At 38.9% G+C, this 24,739-nt stretch overlaps 1 protein-coding gene across 5 annotated transcripts in view; it reads left to right on the top strand.

Annotated features, from left to right (window-relative positions):
- Positions 1-22,187, top strand: part of cgnb (cingulin b) — a 126,148-nt gene extending 103,961 nt beyond the window's left edge. For 2 of the 5 annotated variants that reach the window (XM_061897454.1, XM_061897457.1), the window contains 5 exons: positions 480-563; positions 655-773; positions 4,828-4,936; positions 12,819-12,982; positions 21,592-22,187. In XM_061897454.1, the coding sequence (XP_061753438.1) occupies positions 480-563; positions 655-773; positions 4,828-4,936; positions 12,819-12,982; positions 21,592-21,703 (588 nt within the window). In that variant the 3' untranslated portion in view covers positions 21,704-22,187. Of the gene's footprint in view, positions 1-479; positions 564-654; positions 774-4,827; positions 4,937-12,818; positions 12,983-15,373; positions 19,380-21,591 lie in introns of those variants that run through there. The other 3 variants (XM_061897455.1, XM_061897453.1, XM_061897456.1) reach the window with 3 other exon arrangements.
- The last annotated feature ends 2,552 nt before the right edge of the window (positions 22,188-24,739 follow it).

A 24,739-nucleotide genomic window follows, 5' to 3' on the forward strand; every position in this document is an offset into this window, starting at 1 on the left:
GGGGCCATGTATCGTGAGATTTTGAGCCAAAACCTCCTTCCATCAGTGAGAGCTTTGAATGGTTGACCAAATACTTATTTTCCACCATAATTTACAAATAAATTCTTTAAAATTCCTACAATATGAATTCCTGGATTTTTTTTCACATTCTGTCTCTCACAGTTGAACTGTACCTATGATGAAAATGACAGACCTCTGTCATCATTTTAAGTGGGAGAACTTGCACAATCGGTGGCTGACTAAGTACTTTTTTCCCCCACTGTATGTACATTGTATTCCTATTATTTTTTATATTGTTACTAACTTAAACTGTTTTGTAAGAACACTTGGTCATACTTGGCGAGCAGTAAGCAGGAAATCAAGCCCAAAGTTGCTTTTAATAAGCAAACTTGGCAACACAGATCCCAATAGATGATGCAGGTGTTTTCCTAATAAAGTGAGCACATTACTGTTGGCTCACACAGCATGTTCTCTTTCAGGTGGACCAGCTTCGCTCCGAGCTGATGCAAGAGCGCTCTGCCCGACATGACCTGGAGATGGACAAAAGTGCGATTGACAGACAGGTGCATGCTCATAAATCCAAACAACACACACAAGTTATTGTTTTTTGGGGGGAGGGAGTTGCCTAACATCGCTATGTACTTGGAATTGCAGGTGAAGGAGCTTAGGTCCCGCTTGGCTGACATGGAGGGACAAACTCGGCCAACGGCCGGCATTGCCATCTTGGAAAGCAAAATTCTGGAGTTGGAGGAGAGGCTGCGCAGTGAAGAAAGGTAGAAGAAAAGATGTATTAAAATGTGCTGATCAATTTTCCCTCCAATTTTTCATATGTGTGTGCAAACGCCAAAACTCCTTGAGCATTCAGTGGCGCACATGTGAGCAACGGCAGGCGTGCACACTGGTATGCGCTTATATTTTTTTTCTAATATGTGCGCGGCCTAGATTTGCCGTGCGCAGAGGACGTGTGAGCAGTGTGCAATTGCACAGGCGCGTACCTTAGAGCAGTGTTTTTCAAACACTGTGCCGCGGCACACTACTGTGCCGTTAGACGCAGTCTGGTGTGCCGTGGGAGATTATCTAGTTTCACCTATTTGGGTTAAAAATATTTTTTGCAAACCAGTAATTACAGTCTGCAAATTATGTGTTGTTCTTGAGGGGTCGGTGCGGTCTAGAGCTCGGGAGAGTAACCGTGTATCAGTAGGTGGCAGCAGGTAGATAATTGCTTTGTAGATGTCAGAAACAGCGGGAGGCAGTGTGCAGGTAAAAAGGTGAATTATGCTTAAACCAAAAATAAGCAAAAGGCGAGTGCCCCTAAAAAAAGGCATTGAAGCTTAAGTAAGGCTATGTAGAACGAAACTAAGAATGAACTGGCTACAAAGGGAACAAAAACAGAATGCTGGACGACAGCAAAGACTTACTGTGGAGCAAAGATGACGTCCACAATGTATATCCGAACATGACATGACAATGAACAATGTCCCCACAAAGAAGGATAAAAACAATAAAATATTCTTAATTGCTAAAATAAAGTAGATGCGGGAAATATTGCTAAAGGAAGACATGAAACTGCTACAGGAAAATACCAAAAAAAAAGAAAAAGCCACCAAAATAGGAGCGCAAGACAAAAACTAAAACACTACACACAGGAAAACAGCAAAAAACTCAAAATAAGTCACGGCGTGATATGACAGGTGATGACAGTCCACCTACTTTGAGACAAGAGCTATGTTGATGCATGGTTGGTTATGGTATAAAGTCATCCAACAATTGCGACAACTACTTTTTACTGTCAACTGAGTTTCGTTTTTTAATGATTTCTGATGATGGTGTGCCTCCGGATTTTTTCTACGCAAAAAATGTGTCTTGGTTCAAAAAAGGATGAAAAACACTGCCTTAGAGCAGGGGTGTCAAACTCAAATACAGAGTGGGCCAAAATTGAAAACTGAACAAAGCCGCGGGCCAAGGTTGAACAAATTAACCGTTTAATAGAGACCCAAACAAGTTTTGCATTGAATATTAAACAAGCAAGGCTTATGTAGCTTTATAGTCACATACAAAATCGAGTTTCAAATTATAATAATGAGTAAAAAATATCAATGGCATATCAAATAAAATGTAAATAAAAATTGGGGAAGCGGGGTCTGGTGGTAGCGGGGGTGTATATTGTAGTGTCCCGGAAGAGTTAGTGCTGCAAGTGGTTCTGGGTATTTCTTCTGTTGAGTTTATGTTGTGCTACGGTGCGGATGTTCTCCCGAAATGTGTTTGTCATTCTTGTTTGGTGTGGCTTCACAGTGTGGCGCATATTTGTAAAAGTGTTAAAGTTGTTTATACGGCCACCCTTAGTATGACCCTTATGGCTGTTGATCAAGTATGCCTTGCATTCACTTGTGTGTGTTAAAGCAGCATATATTATGTGACTGGACCGGCACGTTTTTTGTATGGCGGACGTGATGACAGGCTGTAAAGGACGCTGAAGGCAGTGCCTTCAAGGCACGCCCCCAATATTGTTGTCCGGGTGGAAATCGGGAGAAATTCGGAAGAATGGTTGCCCCGGGAGATTTTCGGGAGGGGCACTGAACTTTGGGAGTCTCCTGGGAAAATCGTGAGGGTTGGCAAGTATGAGTATCAGCGGTGAATGCCCGCGGGCCAGAGTTTGACACCCATGCCTTAGAGGGAACGTTGGTGCTGATGACAGCACCGTTGCAGTATTATACAGTATTCAAGGGCCATACGGCGCACCGGATTATAAAGCGCACTGCCGATGACCAGGTCTATTTTCATACAAAAGACGCACCGGATTAAAGGGGTCATATAATGATCTACATAACATGTGATTGTAGTTTTTGATCAAAATGTTGCAAAGATTATATTTTACAAACCTTCATCAAGCCGCTTTCTGACCGTGTCTTCAGGATGCGCCGTTTTGTGGGCGGTCTCATTTACGTGGTTCCATTTCGTCATCTTTGTTCTACTGGCAGTCTTTAGCGCTTGCGTAGCGACTGTACTGACAGACATAAGTTAGAACTGTATGCTACTTTGTATTGTATTAGAAATGGCAACAGCAGAGGATGAATGCCCCACAACAAGAGGCTAGAGAAAAAAAAGAGCTTATTGACAACCAATGTAACTATTTGTGACTTATGCAGATCCCAAGTACACATTAAAACTACCAATAGGTCGAAAACGTTGTTTTTTCATTATAGGTAGAAATACAGGCCTCCTGAAATGAAATTTTCTTATTCAAACGGGGATAGCAGGTCCATTTTATGGCTCATACTTGATCATTTCGCGATATTGCCATATTTTTGCTGAAAGGATTTAATAGAGAACATCGACGATAAAGTTCGTAACTTTTGGTCGCTAATAAAAAAGCCCTGCCTTTACCGGAATTATGTGCGTGTGACGTCACGAGTTGCAGGGCTCCACACATATTCACATTGTTTATAATGGGAGCCACCAGCAGTAAGAGCAATTTGGACCGAGAAAGCGACAATTTGCCCATTAATTTGAGCGAGGATGAAAGATTCGTGAATTAGGATATTGATAGTGAAGGACTACGAAAAAAAAAAAAAAAGCGATGGCTCCGGGCGGCGCAGTGTGAGCGTCTTAGATGTAATTAGACACCAGATGTAATTAGACACATTTACTAAGATAATTCTGGAAGATCCTTTATCTGCTTATTGTTTTAATAGTGTTTTAATGAGATTGTAAAGATTGTAAAGACATACTTCGAGGTCGAATGGCTGCGGTGAACACACAGTGTCTCAGAGGGAAGCCAAGGAGCCAAGCGCACAGCTGCCTTTTTTGACAGCTTCTGCAGGACGACGAATAATCCACTGATGTCTCCGGTAATATATATATCACAATTTCCCCATCCAAAAACATGCTGGTTGACGTAGAGAAAACATGTTCGCTTGACCGCTCTGCTTCACAACAAACAAAGAAACACCGGCTGTGTCTCGGTGCTAAAGACAGTTGCAATCCATCGCTTTCCACCAACAGCATTGTTCTTTATAGTCTCCGTTATTAAATGAACAAATTGCAAAAGATTCAGCAACACAGATGTCCAGAATACTGTGTAATTATGCGATTAAAGCAGATGACTTTTAGCCGCTAGTGGTGCAGCGCGAATATTTCCTGACAGTCTGTGACGTCACGCGCACGCGTCATCATTCCGCGAGGTATTCAACAAGAAACTCGCGGGAAATTTAAAATTGCAATTTATTAAAATAAAAAGGCCGTATTGGCATGTGTTGCAATGTTAATATTTCATAATTGATATATAAACTATCAGACTGCATGGTCGGTGTTAGTGGGTTTCAGTAGGCCTTTAATAGGTGCCGTTTTGGGGTCCTTGTACACACACATAATAGTATCCGTATGCTGAAACACAGTCTGACTACGCTAGCCGTAATGCTCCGCGTTCAATCAAGCGGTGTGGCTTCGTAGCATTCCAAAATCGTACTGAAACACTTTGACAGATTTTTGAGCGTTGTATGTAATGTTCCATATTCTCAATGAAACATCAAACTTTTGGTGTTGCTGGCTTACGGGTACATGCTAGCGTCATTTATTGAACAGGCGTGTGTCAACCTGCAGTGCACTCATATCCCTTATGTGTGACTGACATCTGCTGGTCACACTTATCATTACATCATGTACCACATATAGTACAATTGCTTCGAGGTCAATAAGCACAACCAGAAAAAATGCGTTCATTAGACACACCGGGTTGTAAGGCGGACCGTCGATTTTTGAGAAAATGAAATGATTTCAAGTGCGCCTTGTAGTCCAAAAAATAAAATAATATGACATTTGTGCACGTAGAGAGAAGAGCGGCATCCAGGCCTCTCACAGGCGAACCGAGAGGAAACTGAAGGAGTTGAACGCCACGCTAGACCAGGAGAGGAGCCAGCATGTCGAACAGAAGGATCAGGTACGCAAAACATGTTTAGTGTTTATACCCAAGACTTACAATCAACATATTAGGGCCGCTGTGAAAAGTTGGAACAGAACAAGCTGGTTGGATTTTCATATTACGACTTTAACTTAAAAAATTACAAAACTTTCTGTTGCAATATATTTCTTGTTTTTACTCACCACTTTTGTGTTGTAAAATTGTAACTTTTTCCTTAGACAGTGCATCTTTTTTTCTGCTTTTTTTAACCCCGTTTTTCTTGTAAAATGGCAACATGTCAAAGTAAAGAAAAGTATTTTAATACGGATGCAATTTTGTCAGAATGATATAGACATAGTCATATGAAATGTTTTAATGGTACTTTGAATTCACGTCATTTTTTTCCTCAAAACTTTGTAACAGTTTTATACGTGATTAATGTGATATTTTATGTGATCGATCACATGAATTTGACAGGCTTAGTAATGTATTTTTTTCTTGTGCAAAACTGTGACTTTCTTTTGTAAAAATAGTGATATATTGCTCATATAATACTGCCAATTGACTTTGCAAAATTCTAGACCTTTTAAAAGGACAAGGTATTTCGGTAAAATTTCAACTTTTCCGTTTAACATTACGTATTTACTCGGGGTGTGACTAGATTAAAACATGACCATATTTCTTGTTTAGAGAATAGAGATCTCAAAGGCAGAATGCAGTAAATCCATCCATCCATTTTTTTACCGCTTGTACCCTTCGGGGTCGCGGGAGACGTTGGAGCCTATCTCAGCTAAAATCGGGCGGAAGGCGGGTTAAACCCTGGACAAGTCACCACCTCATCGCAGGGCCAACACAGATAGACAGACAACATTCACACACTTGGGTCAATTCAGTGTTGCCAATCAACCTATCCCCAGGTGCATGTCTTTGGAAGTGGGAGGTAGCCGGAGTACCCGGAAAGATTTCGAGCGCACGGTCGAACCCAGGACCTTCGTATTGTGAGGCAGACGCACTAACCCCTCTTCCACCGTGCCGCCCAGAACGCAGTCAGTTTTATTTATTTAATTTTTCTAATAGTCAGAAACATAGCTATCTGACCTTTGCGCATCCAACAAACCAGAAGCTAACCTCTGCATTTTTTGCGCAATTTTTGCACAACTCGACTGCTCATCTGAGTTTAATCTCCGCGTTAATCACCTTGTTAATCGTGGACGCCATGAATCCATGACACACTGGATCGCTTCACCGAGCAGCAAGTAGTCACTACAGCAGTCCTCATCAGCCCAGAGATTAGACAATCAGCCAAATCGCTGTTAGACTTGACAACTGCAATATCAAATGCAGAACAAAAAAGACGTATTTAAATGTATCTAATTTTACTTTTATCAATCAATAAATCAATCAATGATTATTTATATAGCCCTAAATCACTAGTGTCTCAAAGGGCTGCACAAACCACAACACAAACCACAACGACATCCTCGGTAGAGCCCACATAAGGGCAAGGAAAACTCACACCCAGTGGGACGTCGGTGACAATGATGACTATGAGAAACCTTGGAGAGGACCGCATATGTGGGCAACCCCCTCCCCTCTAGGGGAACCGAAAGCAATGGATGTCGAGCGGGTCTAACATGACACTGTGAAAGTTCAATCCATAGTGGATCCAACACAACCGTGAGAGTCCAGTCCAGTTTATCAATCAATCAATCAATGATTATTTATATAGGCCTAAATCACTAATGTCTCAAAGGGCTGCACAAACCACAAAACAAACCACAACGACATCCTCGGTAGAGCCCACATAAGGGCAAGGAAAACTCACACCTAGTGGGACGTCGGTGACAATGATGACTATGAGAAACCTTGGAGCAACCCCCCCACTCTAGGGGAACCGAAAGCAATGGATGTCGAGCGGGTCTAACATGATACTGGGAAAGTTCAATCCATAGTGGATCCAACACAACTGTGAGAGTCCAGTCCAAAGCGGATCCAACACAGCAGAGAGAGTCCCGTCCACAGTGGAGCCAGCAGGAAACCACCACAAGCGGAGGTGGATCAGCAGCGCAGAGATGTCCCAGCCGATACACAGGCGAGCGGTCCATCCTGGGTTCCGGCTCTGTACGAGCGGTCCATCCTGGGTCCCGATTCAGGACAGCCAGTACTTCATCCATGGCCACCGGACCGGACCCCCTCCAGTGGGACAGAGGAGAAAAAGAAAAGAAGCGGCAGATCAACTGGTCTAAAAAGCGAGTCTATTTAAAGGCTAGAGTATACAAATGAGTTTTAAGGTGAGACTTAAATGCTTCTACTGAGGTGGCATCTCGAACTGTTACCGGGAGGGCATTCCAGAGTACTGGAGCCCGAACGGAAAACTCTCTATAGCCCGCAGACTTTTTTTGGGCTCTGGGAATCACTAATAAGCCGGAGTCTTTTGAACGCAGATTTATTGCCGGGACATATGGTACAATACAATTGGCAAGATAGGCTGTAGCTAGACCGTGTAGTATTTTATACGTAAGTAGTAAAACCTTAAAGTCACATCTTAAGTGCACAGGAAGCCAGTGCAGGTGAGCCAGTATTGTTTACTTATTTTTCTTTATTTTATTGTATTTTATTAGGGCTGTCAAATTTAGTAACTTAACTCAATCGATTAATCACAAATATCATGTATGTACGCAGATTAATTTCACAGTTTTTGTTTGAGTGCACTTGCTTATTTACTTTAATCCAAAATAAACCCAGGCAGGATTTACGATAGAACTGTTAGCAAGTTTTGACCAAATAAAGGACATGTTTTCAAGTAAAATATTAAAAAAAAATGTTCCTGTATTACATTCTGACAATGAAATTGCATTTGTGTCTAAATATTGGTGTCTTTAACAGGTTGATTTTAATAATGCATGCAAGTAATTTACTGTGATTATTCACGATGAATCCAAATTCAAAAGTCTGGTTAATCTGGCTAATCGGTTGGTTTTGTCTCATCTAGTACCCAATACTAGTCTTGTACTGATAGGTTTTTCTTTATGTAACCATTTTTATTAGTGAAAATATTTAATTTCGGAGAAAAAAATATAGAATGTGCTTAAAAAAATATATTTAATTAAAGGTCCCCAAATAAATCGGCGTTGTGAAGAATCTGCAATATTTAAAGTGTGATATGGGGAGGGATGACTGTAATAGCTAATATATCTGACAGACTCTTACAAACAGGCTTTGAATAGATAGAAAATCCTATATGGATTTAGTAAACCCGGTGTGATATTGACCGTATACACTATACCAGGGGCGTCCAAATGTTTTGGCCTGGGGGCCGCATTGGGCTGGGTGTGCGTGCGTGTACACATTATATTAAAATGATGGATATTTAATTAATATAATGGATGTATAATTGGATATTAAAGGCCTACTGAAATGAAATTTTCTTATTTGCCTACCGAGGATGTCGTACTGGTTTGTGTTGTGGTTTGTGCAGCCCTTTGAGACACTAGTGATTTAGGGCTATATAAGTAAACATTGATTGATTGATGTATTTAAACGGGAATAGCAGGTCCATTCTATGTGTCATACTTGATCATTTTGCGATATTGCCATATTTTTGCTGAAAGGATTTAGTAGAGAAAATCAACGATAAAGTTCGCCACTTTTGGTACTTCCTGAAAAAGCCTTGCCTTTACCGGAAGTCGCAGACGATGACGTCACAAGAGTGAGGGCTCCTCACGTCCTCACATTGTTTATAATGGGAGCCTCCAGCAACAAGAGCTATTCGGACTGAGAAAACAACAATTTTCCCATTAATTTGAGCGAGGATGAAAGATTTGTGGATGATGATATTGAAAGCGAAGGACTAGAAAAAATTAAAATAAAAAAAAAATAATAAAAGGTGACGGCTCCGGGCGGCGGCAGTGTGAGCGTTTCAGATGTAATTAGACACATTTACTAGGATAATTCTGGAAGATCGCTTTTCTGCTTATTGTTTTAATAGTGTTTTAGTGAGATTGTAAAGACATACTTCAAGGTCGGATGGCTGCGGTGAACACGCAGTGTCTCAGAGAGAAGCCGAGGAGCCAAGCTCACAGCTGCCTTTTAAACAGCTACTGCAGGTGGACGAATTATCCAATGATGTCTCCGGTAAGATTTTCCCATCCAAAAACATGCTGGTTGACCACTCTGTGTTAAAAACAAAGAAACACCGGCTGTGTCTCGGTGCTAAAGACAGCTGCAATACACCGTTTTCCACCAACAGCATTGTTCTTTATAGTCACCATTATTAATTGAACAAATTGCAAAAGATTCAGCAACACAGATGTCCAGAATACTGTTTAATTGCGCGATGAAAAGAGACGACTTTTAACCACAAATGGTGGTGCACTAATATTTCCTGACAGTCCGTGACGTCACGCGCACGCGTCATCATTCCGCGACGTTTTCAACAAGAAACTCCGCCGAAAATTTAAATTTGCAATTTAGTAAACTAAACCGGCCGTATTGTCATGTGTTGCAATGTTAATATTTCATCATTGATATATAAACTATCAGACTGTGTGGTCGGTAGTAGTGGGTTTCAGTAGACCTTTAAATGGGTGTCATTTAGAATTTTTTTTAATAATGTTTTTATACGTTTTTTTATATTCTCCACAATGTTCAGTGTGCTGGTTGTGTTATGTGTGACCACGTGCGTTGACCTTTATGTTAATTGCATTTAATTTTTTTCTTAGCACCATGACTAGGGAAGAAGGTTGTTTGGATTGTTTCTTATAAGTAAATGCTGTGTTATATTTTCAGAATACTTTCATTGGTCATTGATATTATTTACTCACATTGTCCTCAAGATGGTAGCAGATATGGAGCATTTAGAAACTGCCTGGTACAAACCCCGTTTCCATATGAGTTGGGAAATTGTGTTCGATGTAAATATAAACGAAATACAATGATTTGCAAATCATTTTCAACCCATATTCAGTTTAATATGCTACAAAGACAACATATTTGATGTTAAAACTGATATTTTTTTTATTTATTTTTTTTGCAAATAATCATTAACTTTAGAATTTGATGCCATCAACACGTGACAAAAAAGTTGGGAAAGTGGCAATAAATACTGATAAAGTTGAGGAATGCTCATCAAACACTTATTTGGAACATCCCACAGGTGTGCAGGCTAATTGGGAACAGGTTGGTGCCATGATTGGGTATAAAAGCGGCTTCCATGAAATGCTAAGTAATTCACAAACAAGGATGGGGCGAGGGTCACCAATTTGTAAGCAAATTGTCGAACAGTTTTAAGAATAACATTTCTCAACGAGTTATTGCAAGGCATTCAGGGATTTTACCATCTACGGTCCGAAAAATCATCAAAAAGTTCAGAGAATCTGGAGAAATCACTGCACGTAAGCGATGATATTACGGACCTTTGATCCCTCATGCGGTACTGCATCAAAAACCGACATCAGTGTGTAGAGGATATCACCACATGGGCTCAGGAACACTTCATAAAACCACTGTCAGTAACTACAGTTGGTCACTACATCTGTAAGTGCAAGTTAAAACTCTACTATGCAAAGCGAAAGCCATTTTTCAACAACAATCAGAAATGCCGCCGGCTTCGCTGGGCCCGAGCTCATCTAAGATGGACTGATGCAAAGTGGAAAAGTGTTCTGTGGTCTGACGAGTCCACATTTCAAATTATATTTGGAAACTGTGGACGTGGTGTCCTCCGGAACAAAGAGGAAAAAAACCATCCGGATTGTTAAAGGCGCAAAGTTCAAAAGCCAGCATCTGTGATGGTATGGGGGTGTATTAATGGCCAAAGCATGGGTAACTCACACATCTGTGAAGGCACCATTAATGCTAAAAGGTCCATACAGGTTTTGGAGCAACATATGTTGTCATCCAAGCAACGTTATCATGGACGCCCCTGCTTATTTCAGCAAAACAATGCCAAGCCACGTGTTACAACAGCGTGGCTTTGTAGTAAAAGAGTGCAGGTACTTTCCTGGCCCGCCTGCAGTCCAGAAATGTCTCCCATCGAAAATGTGTGACGCATTATGAAGCATAAAATTCGACAACAAGACCCCGGACTGTTGAACAACTTAAGCTGTACATCAAGCAAGAATGGTAAAGAATTCCACTTTCAAACCTTCAACAAATAGTTTCCTCAGATCCCAAACGTGTATTGAGTGTTGTTAAAAGAAAATGTGATGTAGCACAGTGGTGAACATGCCCTTTCCCAACTACTTTGGCACGTGTTGCAGCCATGAAATTCTAAGTTAATTATTATTTCCCTTCCAAAAAAAGTTTATGAGTTTGAACATCAAGTATCTTGTCTTTGTAGTGCATTCAATTGAATATGGGTTGAAAAGAATTTGCAAATTTTATTCCGTTTATATTTACATCTGACACAATTTCCCAACTCATATGGAAACGGGGTTTGTATTTGAAAGCACTCCTTGATACGATGCTTTGTTGAACTCATGATGTCTCACGGGCCAAATTAAAGGAGCTGGAGGGCTGGGTGCACCCCTGTAATACACGCATAAAAGTATTGGGAGACACCTTCGGCCAGATGACTTGAGTCCCTTAGCAAGACACACTTCCAACTTTGTGGATGGAAGCCAAGAGCTTTGATGAATGTGGTGTAGAAGAACCTACAGTATGCTCATCCTGAATTCCTCAAAAGACTAACATAATTTACAAATAACCAACTTCTGGCCTATGACCATACTTGCCAACCCTCCCAGAGACTCCCGAAATTCAGCGCCTCTCCCGAAAACCTCCCGGAATTAATTTTCTCCGGAGCTGGAGGCCACGCCCCCTCCAGCTCCTTGCGGACCTGTGTGGGGACAGCCTGTTTTTACGTCCGCTTTCCCACTATATAAACAGCTTGTCTGCCCAATCACGTTACAACATCTACGGATTTGAATAAAAAACTGCACACACAAGGAGACGAAGCAGAAGAACGAGGAAGTTACAGCCATGGCGACGCCGTCCGTAATAAAGTGATTCTATGTTGTCTGTCTGACTGACTGAATTATATTTATATAGCGCTTTTCTCAAGTGACTCAAAGCGCTTTACATAGTGACACCCATTATCTAAGTTACATTTATACCAGTGTGGGTGGCACTGGGAGCAGGTGGGTAAAGTGTCTTGCCCAAGGACACAACGGCAGTAACTAGGACGGCACAAGCGGGAATCGAACCTGCAACTCTCAAGTTGCTGGCACGGCCACTCTACCAACCGAGCTATGTCGCCATCTCCTGGTGAATGTTGGTTATAGCGTTATGGGGTTGCTTTTTGATTGGCCAACGATTTACGAGGTGTTGGGCACCTGACGGCAAGTCAGGGAGTCTGTTCTGAAGCCCACAGTAAAGAGACGTAACTTCATCACCTCGCCTGGTTATTGACTCCAACCCAATATATTACATCGTCGACGAGCAAAATGAAGAAATAAATGGCAGAACAAAGGTTACTCAAATAGTGAAAGGTAAGTGTTGTTGTTGTTTTTTTAGTAACCAGCAAGCACAGTACAGTTAGTAGAACAACTGTGTTTTTATTACTGTGTATTTGATAGGTGCCGTCTGAAATTCAACTATTTATTTATATATATATATATATATATATATATATATAATAAAATAAATATATATAGCCAGAGTTCACTAAAAGTCAAGTATTTCATACATTTATATATATATATATATATATATATATATATATAGATATATATATATAGATATATATATAGATTTATATATATATATGGTTGGGGCGCCCCCCGCCCCAACCACGCCCTCCACCCCCACCTCACAACCCCCACCTCCTGAAATCGGAGGTCTCAAGGTTGGCAAGTATGCCTATGACTCCTTCTCAACTACTTAACCTTTTACCCCCTGGCCTTCTGTTTGTGACCCACAACAGCTGACCCTGCGGGTGAAGGCCTTGAAACGGCAGGTGGACGAGAGTGAAGGCGAGGTGGAGCGTCTGGAGGGAGTGCGCAGAAAGGTCCTCAGGGAGCTGGAGGAGCAGCAGGAGCTTCAGGAGGCCATGCAGGCCAAAGTCTCAGCGCTGGAGTCCGAATTAAAGTAAAACCGCACACCATGCATACACTTTATTAGGCACACCCGTATCAAAAACTGCTCTGCGTCATACATAATGGTATGTGAACTCAGTATGATCCACATTCTTCTACTAATAACAATAATACAATAGTAGGTCACTTTTTAGGGATTCTTAGACTGTGGGACGAGTATCACTAGTGGTACAGTAGTACTCAGCATTTAAAAAATTAAGAAACATATATTAGAGACATTTACATGTGAAAATATTGTACAAATTCTAATTTGGTGAAAGCACAAGCCCCCTCTTGAAAGTCAGTGGAGGTAGCAAAAGCGTTGACACTAAAATGTTTAGATTTTGGTACTTGAGGTGTAAAGAGTTTGTAAACTATTCACAAATAAGAAAACATTTTTAATTATAGATAAATAATGTGTATAGTTATATTAGTAGGTTTGATTTCTGTGTATATTTCAGTGAATGAATCTAAATGACTAAATTCTGGCATATGAAGAATTGGAGACGTTTTATTCATACAAATCCCGATTCACTTTCATTCCGATTCTTTGTGTGACAAGTCAATTCTCAATTCAAACAAATTCTCGCCATACAATATTTGGAATGTGAATTGTTATAACCTTTTCAGAAGATGTTTTGGGTGATGAAAACGTAGAAATAGCCTTGAAAAAAGTTTTTAAGAATCAATTCTTGAATATTTTGAATATACCGTATTTTTCGGAGTATAAGTCGCTCTGGAGTATAAGTTGCACCTGCCGAAAATGCATAATAAAGAAGGAAAAAAACATATATAAGTCGCACTGGAGTATAAGTCGCATTTTTTAGGGAAATTTATTTGATAAAACCCAACACCAAGAACAGACATTTGAAAGGCAATTTAAAATAAATAAAGAATAGTAAACAACAGGCTGAATAAGTGTACGTTATACGACGCATAAATAACCAACTGAGAAGGTGCCTGGTATGTTAACGTAACATATTATGGTAAGAGTCATTCAAATAACTATAACATATAGAACATGCTATACATTTACCAAACAATCTGTCACTCCTAACCGCTAAATCCCATGAAATCTTATACGTCTAGTCTCTTACGTGAATGAGCTAAATAATATTATTTGATATTTAACGGTAATGTGTTAATAATTTCCCACATAAGTCGCTCCCGAGTATAAGTCGCACCCCCGCCCAAACTATGAAAACAAGTGCAACTTATAGTCCGAAAAATACGGTACTCAGAATTGTAATAACAAAAAATCACAGTTGCACGCAATTTTTTTCCCCGCACTTCAATTTATAATACTAGTGCTGTCATATGATTAGGGTTGCAAAGGGGTGGAAAGTGTCCGGTAAATTTCCGAAAACTTTCCGGAAATTTACCACGGGAAGTTAAGCTCGGGAAGTTTGGAAATATTTACCATTTTTTGATTATTCAAAGTTGGACACCGTCCATGGGAATTAATGGAAATATATGGGAATTAATGGGGAATTACAATAATTATATATTATTGGGCACTTGTCTGTCTATATGTTGCTTTATCTTTGTGGCATTTTTGACGTAGCTCTTTGCACAGTATTTGCAAATGTCCACAGCCTTTCCGCCTACATTGGTTGGGGTGAAATGTCTCCACACATCACAATAGAATAGAATAGACTTTATTGTCAATAATATTATCATATAACGAGATTAAAGACTCCAATTTAAGGTGCGGTTGTGGGAAAAAATATGGGGTAAAATAAATAACACAAATGAACTAACAATTGAAATAAACATCCAATAAAATATCCAATAAAAATAACAAGCAATCCTGTACAATATACAAAACACTGTAGAAATACAAAATACTGTACAATATACAGAACGAGACAAGAGTACCGAAGTAATAAATAACAATCAGTGTCGGACGTATTGCACTCGAAAGATAGTATCAGATGGTGTAAGTGGCATTATTCTGTTTTCAATGCATTTATTCTTGTGAAACACTAATGCAATGCCACACACAGATATAAATAGTCAGCTAAACAATTGGTTTAGTCCTTAAAAATATTTTACTGATGGAAAAATTAATAGAAATAGGCTAAATGAATAAATGAACCCTCAATCAGCATGCTAAATCCAACTATAACTTACATTTTTGTAGGACAACAGAATGGCTGGCAGAACAGAAGGCAGAGGAAACTACACATTTTGATTTAGTATTTGCTAGTTGAACTTTACAGATCACAAAATAGGTAAATTCGGATCGCTAATGTTGTTAGCATAAATAAATGGTATTCAACATTGGGAAAATTAGCATCACGACTAATGGGGAAATATTTTCGGTTCATTATGAGACTGTGGTGGTACATAAACCTAGCTAGCTAAAGATATTGACCCTGCCTCCCTCTATATCAACTGCGAGGAGGTGGAGAGAGTCAGCTCCTTCAAGTTCCTCGGCACCCTCATATCTGCTGACCTGTCCTGGACCCAAAATACAACTGTGGTCATCCGGAAGACCCAGCGGGGACTTCATTTCCTGAGGGTGCTAAGGAAGAACAGACTGGAGAGGCAACTGATGGTGACCTTCTATCGCTCGGCTGTTGAGAGCCTGCTGACGTACTGCATAACAGTGTGGTACGCCAGCTGCACTGAAGCAGACAAACAGGCAATTCAGAGGGTCATAAAGTCTGCACAAAAAATCATTGGCTGCCCCCTGCCCTCTCTGAAGGATTTACATAACTCCCGTTGCCTCAAGAAAGCAAAAACCATCACCAAAGACAGCACACACCCTGGCTTCCACCTGTTTGACCTGCTACTATCGGGCAGGCGCTACAGGTGCATCAGAGCCAGAACAAACAGGCTCAGAGACAGCTTTTATCCCCAGAGCTGTCACCATGTTGAACTCTAACTTATACTACTAATAATTCACCCCTGTACAATATTCTGCCCTAATACCCTACTGTGCAATACTACACTTCCAGTGCAATACGTCCGACACTGATTGTTTTTTATTACTTCTGTACGCTTGTCTTGTTCTGTATATTGTACAGTATTTTGTATTTCTACAGTGTTTTGTTTATTGTACAGGATTGCTGGTTATTTTTATTGGATAGTAGTCTGTTTATTTCAATTGTTAGTTTTTCCTTTATTACCTCTTGTGTTATTTATTTTATCCCATATTAGTTCCCACAACCGCACCTTAAGTTGGAGTCTTTAATCTTGTTATATGCAAATATAATGACAATATGGTCCATTCTTTTCTATTCTATTCTATTCTATATTGGCCCCCAAATCATTTAACAAGTACAGGAATAGCTAGCCTAGCTTGAGTGGAAGTCTGCTGGAGTAGTCTACAGTCTTACAGTAACAAGCAATTACACCTCTATTAAACTTAAATACCGTAGATCAAAGATATTTACCCCAGTAATATCATTAAAACTTACCTGACTGGATGAAGTCCTTGCGCTCAAATATTAGTGTGGCCTCAATAGCCCTGCTGTGGTGTGTAGCATGCTGGGAATTATCTGTGCATGTAATGGAGGAATGCACAATTCTACTGAATTTCCATTAGATCAGGTTGTTTTAGCCAATAATCATGCTGCAAGATCTAGAATATTGCATTCAATGTTTATTCTCATTAATTCACGTTAATTCCGATAAATTCCCATGTAAAGTTTCCAACTTAAATATTCCCGGAATTTTGCAACCCTACATATGATTTTATTGACCTGCAAAAGGCTTTCGATACCATTGACCACCAGATTTTGGTAAATAAACAGGAAAAACTACGGCATAAGGGGATTGGCAGGGAAATGGCTGGAGAGCTACTTGAATGAGAGACAGCAGATTGTTCAGATGGACCAACATCAATCTACACTCATGAACATAACCTGTGGAGTCCCCCAGGGGTCGATACTGGGACCCACACTATTTATTATATATATCAACGAAATATGTCAAGTATCAACTCTGCTGATGATACAACCATTACATGTGCAGGTGACGACGTGAAGCAACTTCTGGCCTCTGTAACTGAGGAGATGATAAAGTTAAAAACTTGATTTAATACAAACAAATTGTCTCTGAATTTAAAGAAGACCAAAATAATGCTCTTTAGCAATTGCAAAAGTAATATACCGATGAGGATTGTTATTGATGATACACCAGTAGAATATGTTCAACAAAATTCTTTCTTAGGAGTAGTAATAGATGAAAATATCTCATGGAAGCCTCATATAAGTTACCTGAGGACAAAAGTTGCTAAATGGTCTCTGCTGTTATTGTTTCATTCATTTATTATGTCATATTTAAACTATTGTGTTGAAGTCCGGGGAAATTGTTATAAATCACATCTACAGCCTTTAGTCACTCTGCAGAAAAAGGCCATCAGGATTGGGTCCAAAGTTCACTACAGATATCATTCAAATCCACTATTTATGGACTTTAAGCAACTTAAACTGAACGATGTGATCAACTTTAAAACTGCTCAAATTATGTTTAGGGCATCCCAAAACTCTCTACCATCCAATATACAGAACCTATTCCATGATAGAGATGATCACCATAATTACAGTTTAAGAGGAAACAACAAATTTAAATTTGCCTAAAATTAGAACCACTTTAATATCAATCTGCATTTCAGTGCGTGGAGTCACTCTGTGGAACAACTTAGGGCAGGGGTCGGGAACCTTTTTGGCTGAGAGAGCCATTAAAGCCAAATATTTTAAAATGTATTTTCGTGAGAGCCATATAATATTTTTTAACACTGAATACAACAAAAAATCGAGCATTTTTAAGTAAGACCAACAATTTTAAAGTATAATAAGTCTCTTATTCTTTTTAATAAGATTTTTCTTCTGAAGTTAACCAACAATAATTAAAATACTTCTTACCATTAATGCGACTTCATGAACAGGTATGGTAGAAAACGTTTGGATGGCTTAAAATGCATGAGAATGTTTTTTATTTTGAATGTTATTTTTAACACTGATTATTTTATAATAGTTTTGTCTATATTGTCACACAACTTTTATGCTTAAGGGCCGTTGCTATAATTATTGTCAATTGTGCTGAAGTGGTATTTTTCTTTGTCTGTGCAAAGCTGGGAATCCAAAAGCTTGCCTGCCAGTCTGGTATTAGTGTCTATGTCCAGGAACGGCCTGCTAACTGCCAATGCCGAACACCGCCGTGACGTAGACAGAGCAGAGAGACAAGGCGATATCACCAGCGTCAACACATTTGCATTTTTGTATAACCATATATTGTATCTAACTAGAGTTGTCGAGATTACCCCTTTCCCTCAGCGACAGCTTCAGGCTGTTTAATAAATGTCATCAGTGTTTGAACCTGACAGACTACCAGCGGATATATTCATTTCTTATCGTGTTAATCAATGTCAGCTAAGATTCATCTGAGAGCCAGATGCAGTCATCAAAAGAGCCACGTTTGACTCGAGAGCCATAGGTTCCCTACCCCTGACTTAGGGGATAAGTTAAAAACGTGTTCTAGCATGATTCAATTCAAAACACTGTTTAAAAAAGAAGTACTGAAGAAATACGAGGTGGAAAGAGAGTGATGCCCTCAGCACAGAGCGATGGGAGAGTGGTGTATGGTCAGAGAGTGTTTGGGGTGTGTGTGTGTGTGTGTGTGTGTGTGTGTGCGTGTGTGTGTGTGTGTGTGTGTATAGAGTATTGTTCTTGTATTATATTGTTTATGTTAAATGTGGAATGAGTGAGAGGTGTTGGGATATTATTAGCATCTGCTTCATCCAACCCCTTTTCAAGCCTTGCATAAATATCTCTGCCAAAATGTAAAAAAAAAGTGTTTAGTTGTACTGTGCAGGTTTGAAATGAATATTTCAATTCAATTCAATTCAATTCAACTTTTAATCAGATTAATCACACTTTTGAATTTGGATTGATAATGATTAATCACAGTTGCTACAAAAATATCGCTAAACTTATCTGTGGTACCTTTGTTGACCACATTGCCGCTGGGTGAACTCCACCAGCGTTTTTTGTTGTCTGTCTACTATAGCATAGATCAGGGGTCACCAACCTTTATGAAACCGAGAGCTACTTCTTGGGTACTGCTTAATGAGAAGGGCTACCAGTTTGATACACACTTAAATAAATTGCCAGAAAAAGCCAATTTGCTCAATTTACCTTTAATGAATATATAAATGGGTATTTCTGTCTGTCATTCCGTCGTACATTTTTTTCCTTTTATTGAAGGTTTTTTGTAGAGAATAAATGATGAAAAAAAACCACTTAATTGAACGGTTTAAAAGAGGACAAAACACAAAAAAAATGAAAATTAAATTTTGAAACATAGCTTATCTTCAATTTCAACTCTTTAAAATTCAAAATTCAACCAAAAAAAAATGAAGAGAAAAACTAGCTAAGTCGAATCTTTTTGAAAAAATTAAAAAAATAATTTATTAGTCATTTTTCCTGATTAAGATAATTTTGACTTGGAGAAGGCATTCGACCGTGTCCCTCGGGAAGTCCTGTGGGGAGTGCTCAGAGAGTATGGGGTATCGGACTGTCTTATTGTGGCGGTCCGTTCCCTGTACGATCAGTGCCAGAGCTTGGTCCGCATTGCCGGCAGTAAGTCGAACACATTTCCAGTGAGGGTTGGACTCCGCCAAGGCTGTCCTTTGTCACCGATTCTGTTCATAACTATTATGGACAGAATTTCTAGACGCAGTCAAGGCATTGAGGGGTTCCGGTTTGGTAACCGCAGGATTAGGTCTCTGCTTTTTGCAGATGATGTGGTCCTGATGGCTTCATCTGACCGGGATCTTCAGCTCTCGCTGGATCGGTTAGCAGCCGAGTGTGAAACGACCGGAATGAGAATCAGCACCTCCAAGTCCGAGTCCATGGTTCTCGCCCGGAAAAGGGTGGAGTGCCATCTCCGGGTTGGGGAGGAGACCCTGCCCCAAGTGGAGGAGTTCAAGTACCTAGGAGTCTTGTTCACGAGTGAGGGAAGAGTGGATCGTGAGATCGACAGGCGGATCGGTGCGGCGTCTTCAGTAATGCGGACGTTGTACCGGTCCGTTGTGGTGAAGAAGGAGCTGAGCCGGAAGGCAAAGCTCTCAATTTACCGGTCGATCTACGTTCCCATCCTCACCTATGGTCATGAGCTTTGGGTCATGACCGAAAGGATAAGATCACGGGTACAAGCGGCCGAAATGAGTTTCCTCCGCCGTGTGGCGGGGCTCTCCCTTAGAGATAGGGTGAGAAGCTCTGCCATCCGGGAGGAACTCAAAGTAAAGCCGCTGCTCCTTCACATCGAGAGGAGCCAGATGAGGTGGTTCGGGCATCTGGTCAGGATGCCACCCGAACGCCTCCCTAGGGAGGTTTTTAGGGCACGTCCAACCGGTAGGAGGCCACGGGGAAGACCCAGGACTCACTGGGAAGACTATGTCTCCCGACTGGCCTGGGAACGCCTCGGGATCCCCCGGGAAGAGCTAGACGAAGTGGCTGGAGATAGGGAAGTCTGGGCTTCCCTGCTTAGGCTGCTGCCCCCGCGACCCGACCTCGGATAAGCGGAAGATGATGGATGGATGGATGGAAGATAATTTTAGAATTTTGATGTCATGTTTTAAATAGGTTAAAATCCAATCCGCACTTTGTTAGAATATATAACCAATTGGACCAAGCTATATTTCTAACGAAGACAAATCATTATTTTGTCTAGATTTTCCAGAACAAAAATTTTAAAAGAAATGCAAAAGACTTGGGAATAAGATTCTACAGATTTTCTAGATTTGCCAGAATCATTTTTTTGAATTTTAATCATAATAAGTTTGAATAAATATTTCACAAATAATCTTCGTCGAAAAAACAGACGCTGAAGAATTAAATTAAAATGTATTTATTATTATTATTCTTATTCAATAAAAAAAAAATTACTTGAACATTGATTTAAATTGTCAGGAAAGAAGAGGAAGGAATTTAAAAGGTAAAAAGGTATATATGTTTAAAAATCCTAAAATCATTTTGAAGGTTGTATTTTTTCTCTAACATTGTCTTTTTATAAGAAGCAAAGTAAAAAAATAAATGAATTTATTTAAACAAGTGAAGACCGTGTCTTTAAAATATTTTCTTGGATTTTCAAATTCTATTTGAGTTTTGTCTCTCTTAGAATTAAAAATGTCGAGCAAAGCGAGACCAGCTTGCTAGTAAATAAATACATTTTTAAAAATAGAGGCAGCTCACTGGAAAGTGCCGCTATTTGAGCTATTTTTAGAACAGGCCATGCAGCGGGCGACTCATCTGGTCCTTACGGGCGACCTGGTGCCCGCGGGCACCGCGTTGGTGACCCCTTGCATATATGATATTTTAAAGGAATCTATAATGATTCTAATCTATATTTAAAACACTTCCATGTGATCTTGATCATACCGTATGTATTGGATATGCTGTAACTTTTGCTTCAGTGTGTTAACTCGTTAAATTTAACAGCACTACTGCATATAATACATATTAAAAAATATGATTTTATTAATATATCATTTGGTTTCAAGTATTTATTTTGTAAATTAATTATTAAAACTAACCTTTGATAGTATTATGTGTGTATGCTCTCTGTTCATGTGTTTATGGATTTTATCCGTCAATATTTTTTCTCCCAAAGGCGGAAGGTGCAACATTCCCACCGCAGCACTCTGGCCACGTTGAGCTCTGAGGACGAGGATGCTTTCTACGACGTCTTGAACGATGGCCACCACCAAGGCTCTAACTGCTAAGGCAGGAAGATCTTATGGAATAGACTGTATTCTAAGGAAGAACTTGGGGTGTTGCGTAAAACCAAAAGAGATATTGTTTTGGTGGTTTTGTGAGTTAGTGCATGTTTTTTTTTTGTTTTTTTTGTATCTAAAGTGAGGTGATATTGTGTATTTTTCGTGTACACTATAGGCTGTGACAATCATACACGTTGGCACTGTGACACTAATTCTAGTCAATTTTTTAATCTAGTGTTTTTTTGTGTGTAGTTGTTCACTGAAATGCCTTAAAAAGTTCTCTCTGTTCGGATTAATGACGTCCCTGCGTGTTTATATGCTTTATTTAAATACTAGTGTTGCACACGCTTGCATTTTTTGTATATGACATTTCTCTCTTATTATTAAGCATAATATTAATTAGATGTGTATTTAGCTGCGGTTCTCCTTTTTAGAAAGTATTTTACGACCATGTTGACACTAGTGCACAATAAAAGAGCCCTGTATGTGATTTATTGTTTTGTGTTCTTGAGATTTGTTTTAAGGTTTACAGGTTACGTACCCTGCTGGTCGAACTAAGGTCCCATTCCAAAAGGTGTGTCCGCCACCTGCATACTTCCAAGCAGCCTTTCACGTGAAAAAAGTAAGTGACTATGTCTATTGTTATACAAAACAATCATTTTCTCAGCTAACACTTTGTCTTCTCTCCTAGCAAATCAGCTCATTGTCCACCCTTTTGTGCTAGCAAGCTGTGTAGCCTGCAAGAGAAGTGAGTTTAAGCATGTTTTAGTTTTACTATTTAGTACCAGATGAGTCGCCCGCCGGCCTGTTCTAAAAATAGCTCAAATAGCAGCACTTACCAGTGAGCTGCCTCTATTTTTTAATTGTATTTATTTACTAGCAAGCTGGTCTCGCTTTGCTCGACATTTTTCATTCTAAGAGAGACAAAACTCAAATAGAATTTGAAAATCCAAGAAAATATTTTAAAGACTTGGTCTTCACTTGTTTAAATAAATTCATTTATTTTTTTTACTTTGCTTCTTATAACTTTCAGAAAGACAATTTTAGAGAAAAAATACAACCTTAAAAGGATTTTAGGATTTTTAAACACATATACCTTTTTACCTTTTAAATTCCTTCCCCTTCTTTCCTGAAAATTTAAATCAATGTTCAAGTTTTTCTTTCTTTGTTGTAAAGAATAATAAATACATTTTAATTTAATTCTTCATTTTAGCTTCTGTTTTTTCAACGAAGAATATTTGTGAAATATTTCTTCAAACTTATTACGATTAAAATTTAAAAAAATGAATCTGGCAAATCTACAAAATCTGGAGAATCAAATATAAATCTTATTTTAAAGTCTTTTGAATTTCTTTTAAAATTTTTGTTCTGGAAAATCTAGAAGAAATAATGATTTGTGTTGTTAGAAATATAGCTTGGTCCAATTTGTTATATATTCTAACAAAGTGCTGACTGGATTTTAACCTATTTAAAACACGTCATCAAAATTCTAAAATTAATCTTAATCAGGAAAAATTACTAATGATGTTCCATAAATTCTTTTTTTCAAAAATATTCGAAGTAGCTAATTTTTCTATTCATTTTTTTCGTTTGAATTTTGAATTTTAAAGAGTCGAAATTGAAGATAATCTATTTCATTTTAATTGTTTTTCGTGTTTTCTCCTCTTTTAAACCGTTCAATTAAGTCTTTTTTTCATTATTTATTCCCTACAAAAAACCTTCCGTAAAAGGAAAAAAAATTTACAGCAGAATGACAGACAGAAATACCCATTTTTTAATATATATAGATTTATTTATTAAAGGTAAATTGAGCAAATTGGCTATATCTGGCAATTTATTTAAGTGTGTATCAAACTGGTAGCCCTTCGCATTAATCAGTACCCAAGAAGTAGCTCTTGGTTTCAAAAAGGTTGGTGACCCCTGGTATAGAATAAGTATTGGACTTTGTACAAATTTCGACCCAAAAGTGTCACGCTACTGTTTTTTTGTTTTTTTTATCACACCATTGTGCCATAGTGTCACTGTTAGATTGGTTGAAAGCAGGGGCGTCACTAGCTTTTAAGGACAGGGGGGGGCTTAGCCCCCAGGAGATGAACAAGATGTGAGCGAACATAGCGCACAAGTACAAAACTTCCCAAATGGCTAACAAAGACTTTGAAATTATTCTTTGTTATTATTATTTCAGTTGGTTAAAGAAATTAAATATATATGGAAGTCTGAATAGAAGTGAGAAATGTTTATGTATACTGTAAGAAAGACTTAAGAGTTGGTCTGCTTATCTGAAAAAGAGCCAAAGCTGTCAAAGAGCTGAAGAACCATCTTCAAAGTGCAAAGCTGAAACAAATAATGCAAACAATAAAATGTAACTTCCAGGGCTTAACATTAATGATGTCCCGGGGACGGTAAAAAAAATGCACGGGACGATGGCGTTCAACCATTTTTTTCTTTTTCTTTTTATGTATTTATTCATTTTACATGTTATATTAAATGTCTTGGATTTTCCTCCTTCTGAAATTCCTATGAAATGTTTAACAAGCCATCTTATAATAATACAACAGCTATTAATGTAACAATAAAAGAAATCTATTTTTAATTATGTTTTTTTTCATTATTTTAACAATATGCTAATGTATACTACTTTATATAGATCAGGGGTCACCAACGCGGTGCCCGCGGGCACCAGGTAGCCCGTAAGGACCAGATGAGTCGCCCGCTGGCCTGTTCTAAAATAGCTCACTTAGCAGCACTTACCAGTGAGCTGCCTCAATTTTTTAAATTGTATTTATTTACTAGCAAGCTGGTCCCGCTTTGCTCGACAGTTTTAATTCTAAGAGAGACAAAACTTAAATAGAATTTGAAAATCTAAGAAAATATTTTAAAGACTTGGTCTTCACTTGTTTAAATAAATTCATTTATTTTTTTACTTTGCTCCTTATAACTTTCAGAAAGACAATTTTAGAGAAAAAATACAACCTTAAAAATTATTTCAGGATTTTTCAACACATATACCTTTTTACCTTTTAAATTTCTTCCTCTTCTTTC

Source organism: Nerophis ophidion, linkage group LG04, assembly GCF_033978795.1.
Source record: "Nerophis ophidion isolate RoL-2023_Sa linkage group LG04, RoL_Noph_v1.0, whole genome shotgun sequence".
Taxonomy (NCBI): Eukaryota; Metazoa; Chordata; class Actinopteri; order Syngnathiformes; family Syngnathidae; genus Nerophis; species Nerophis ophidion.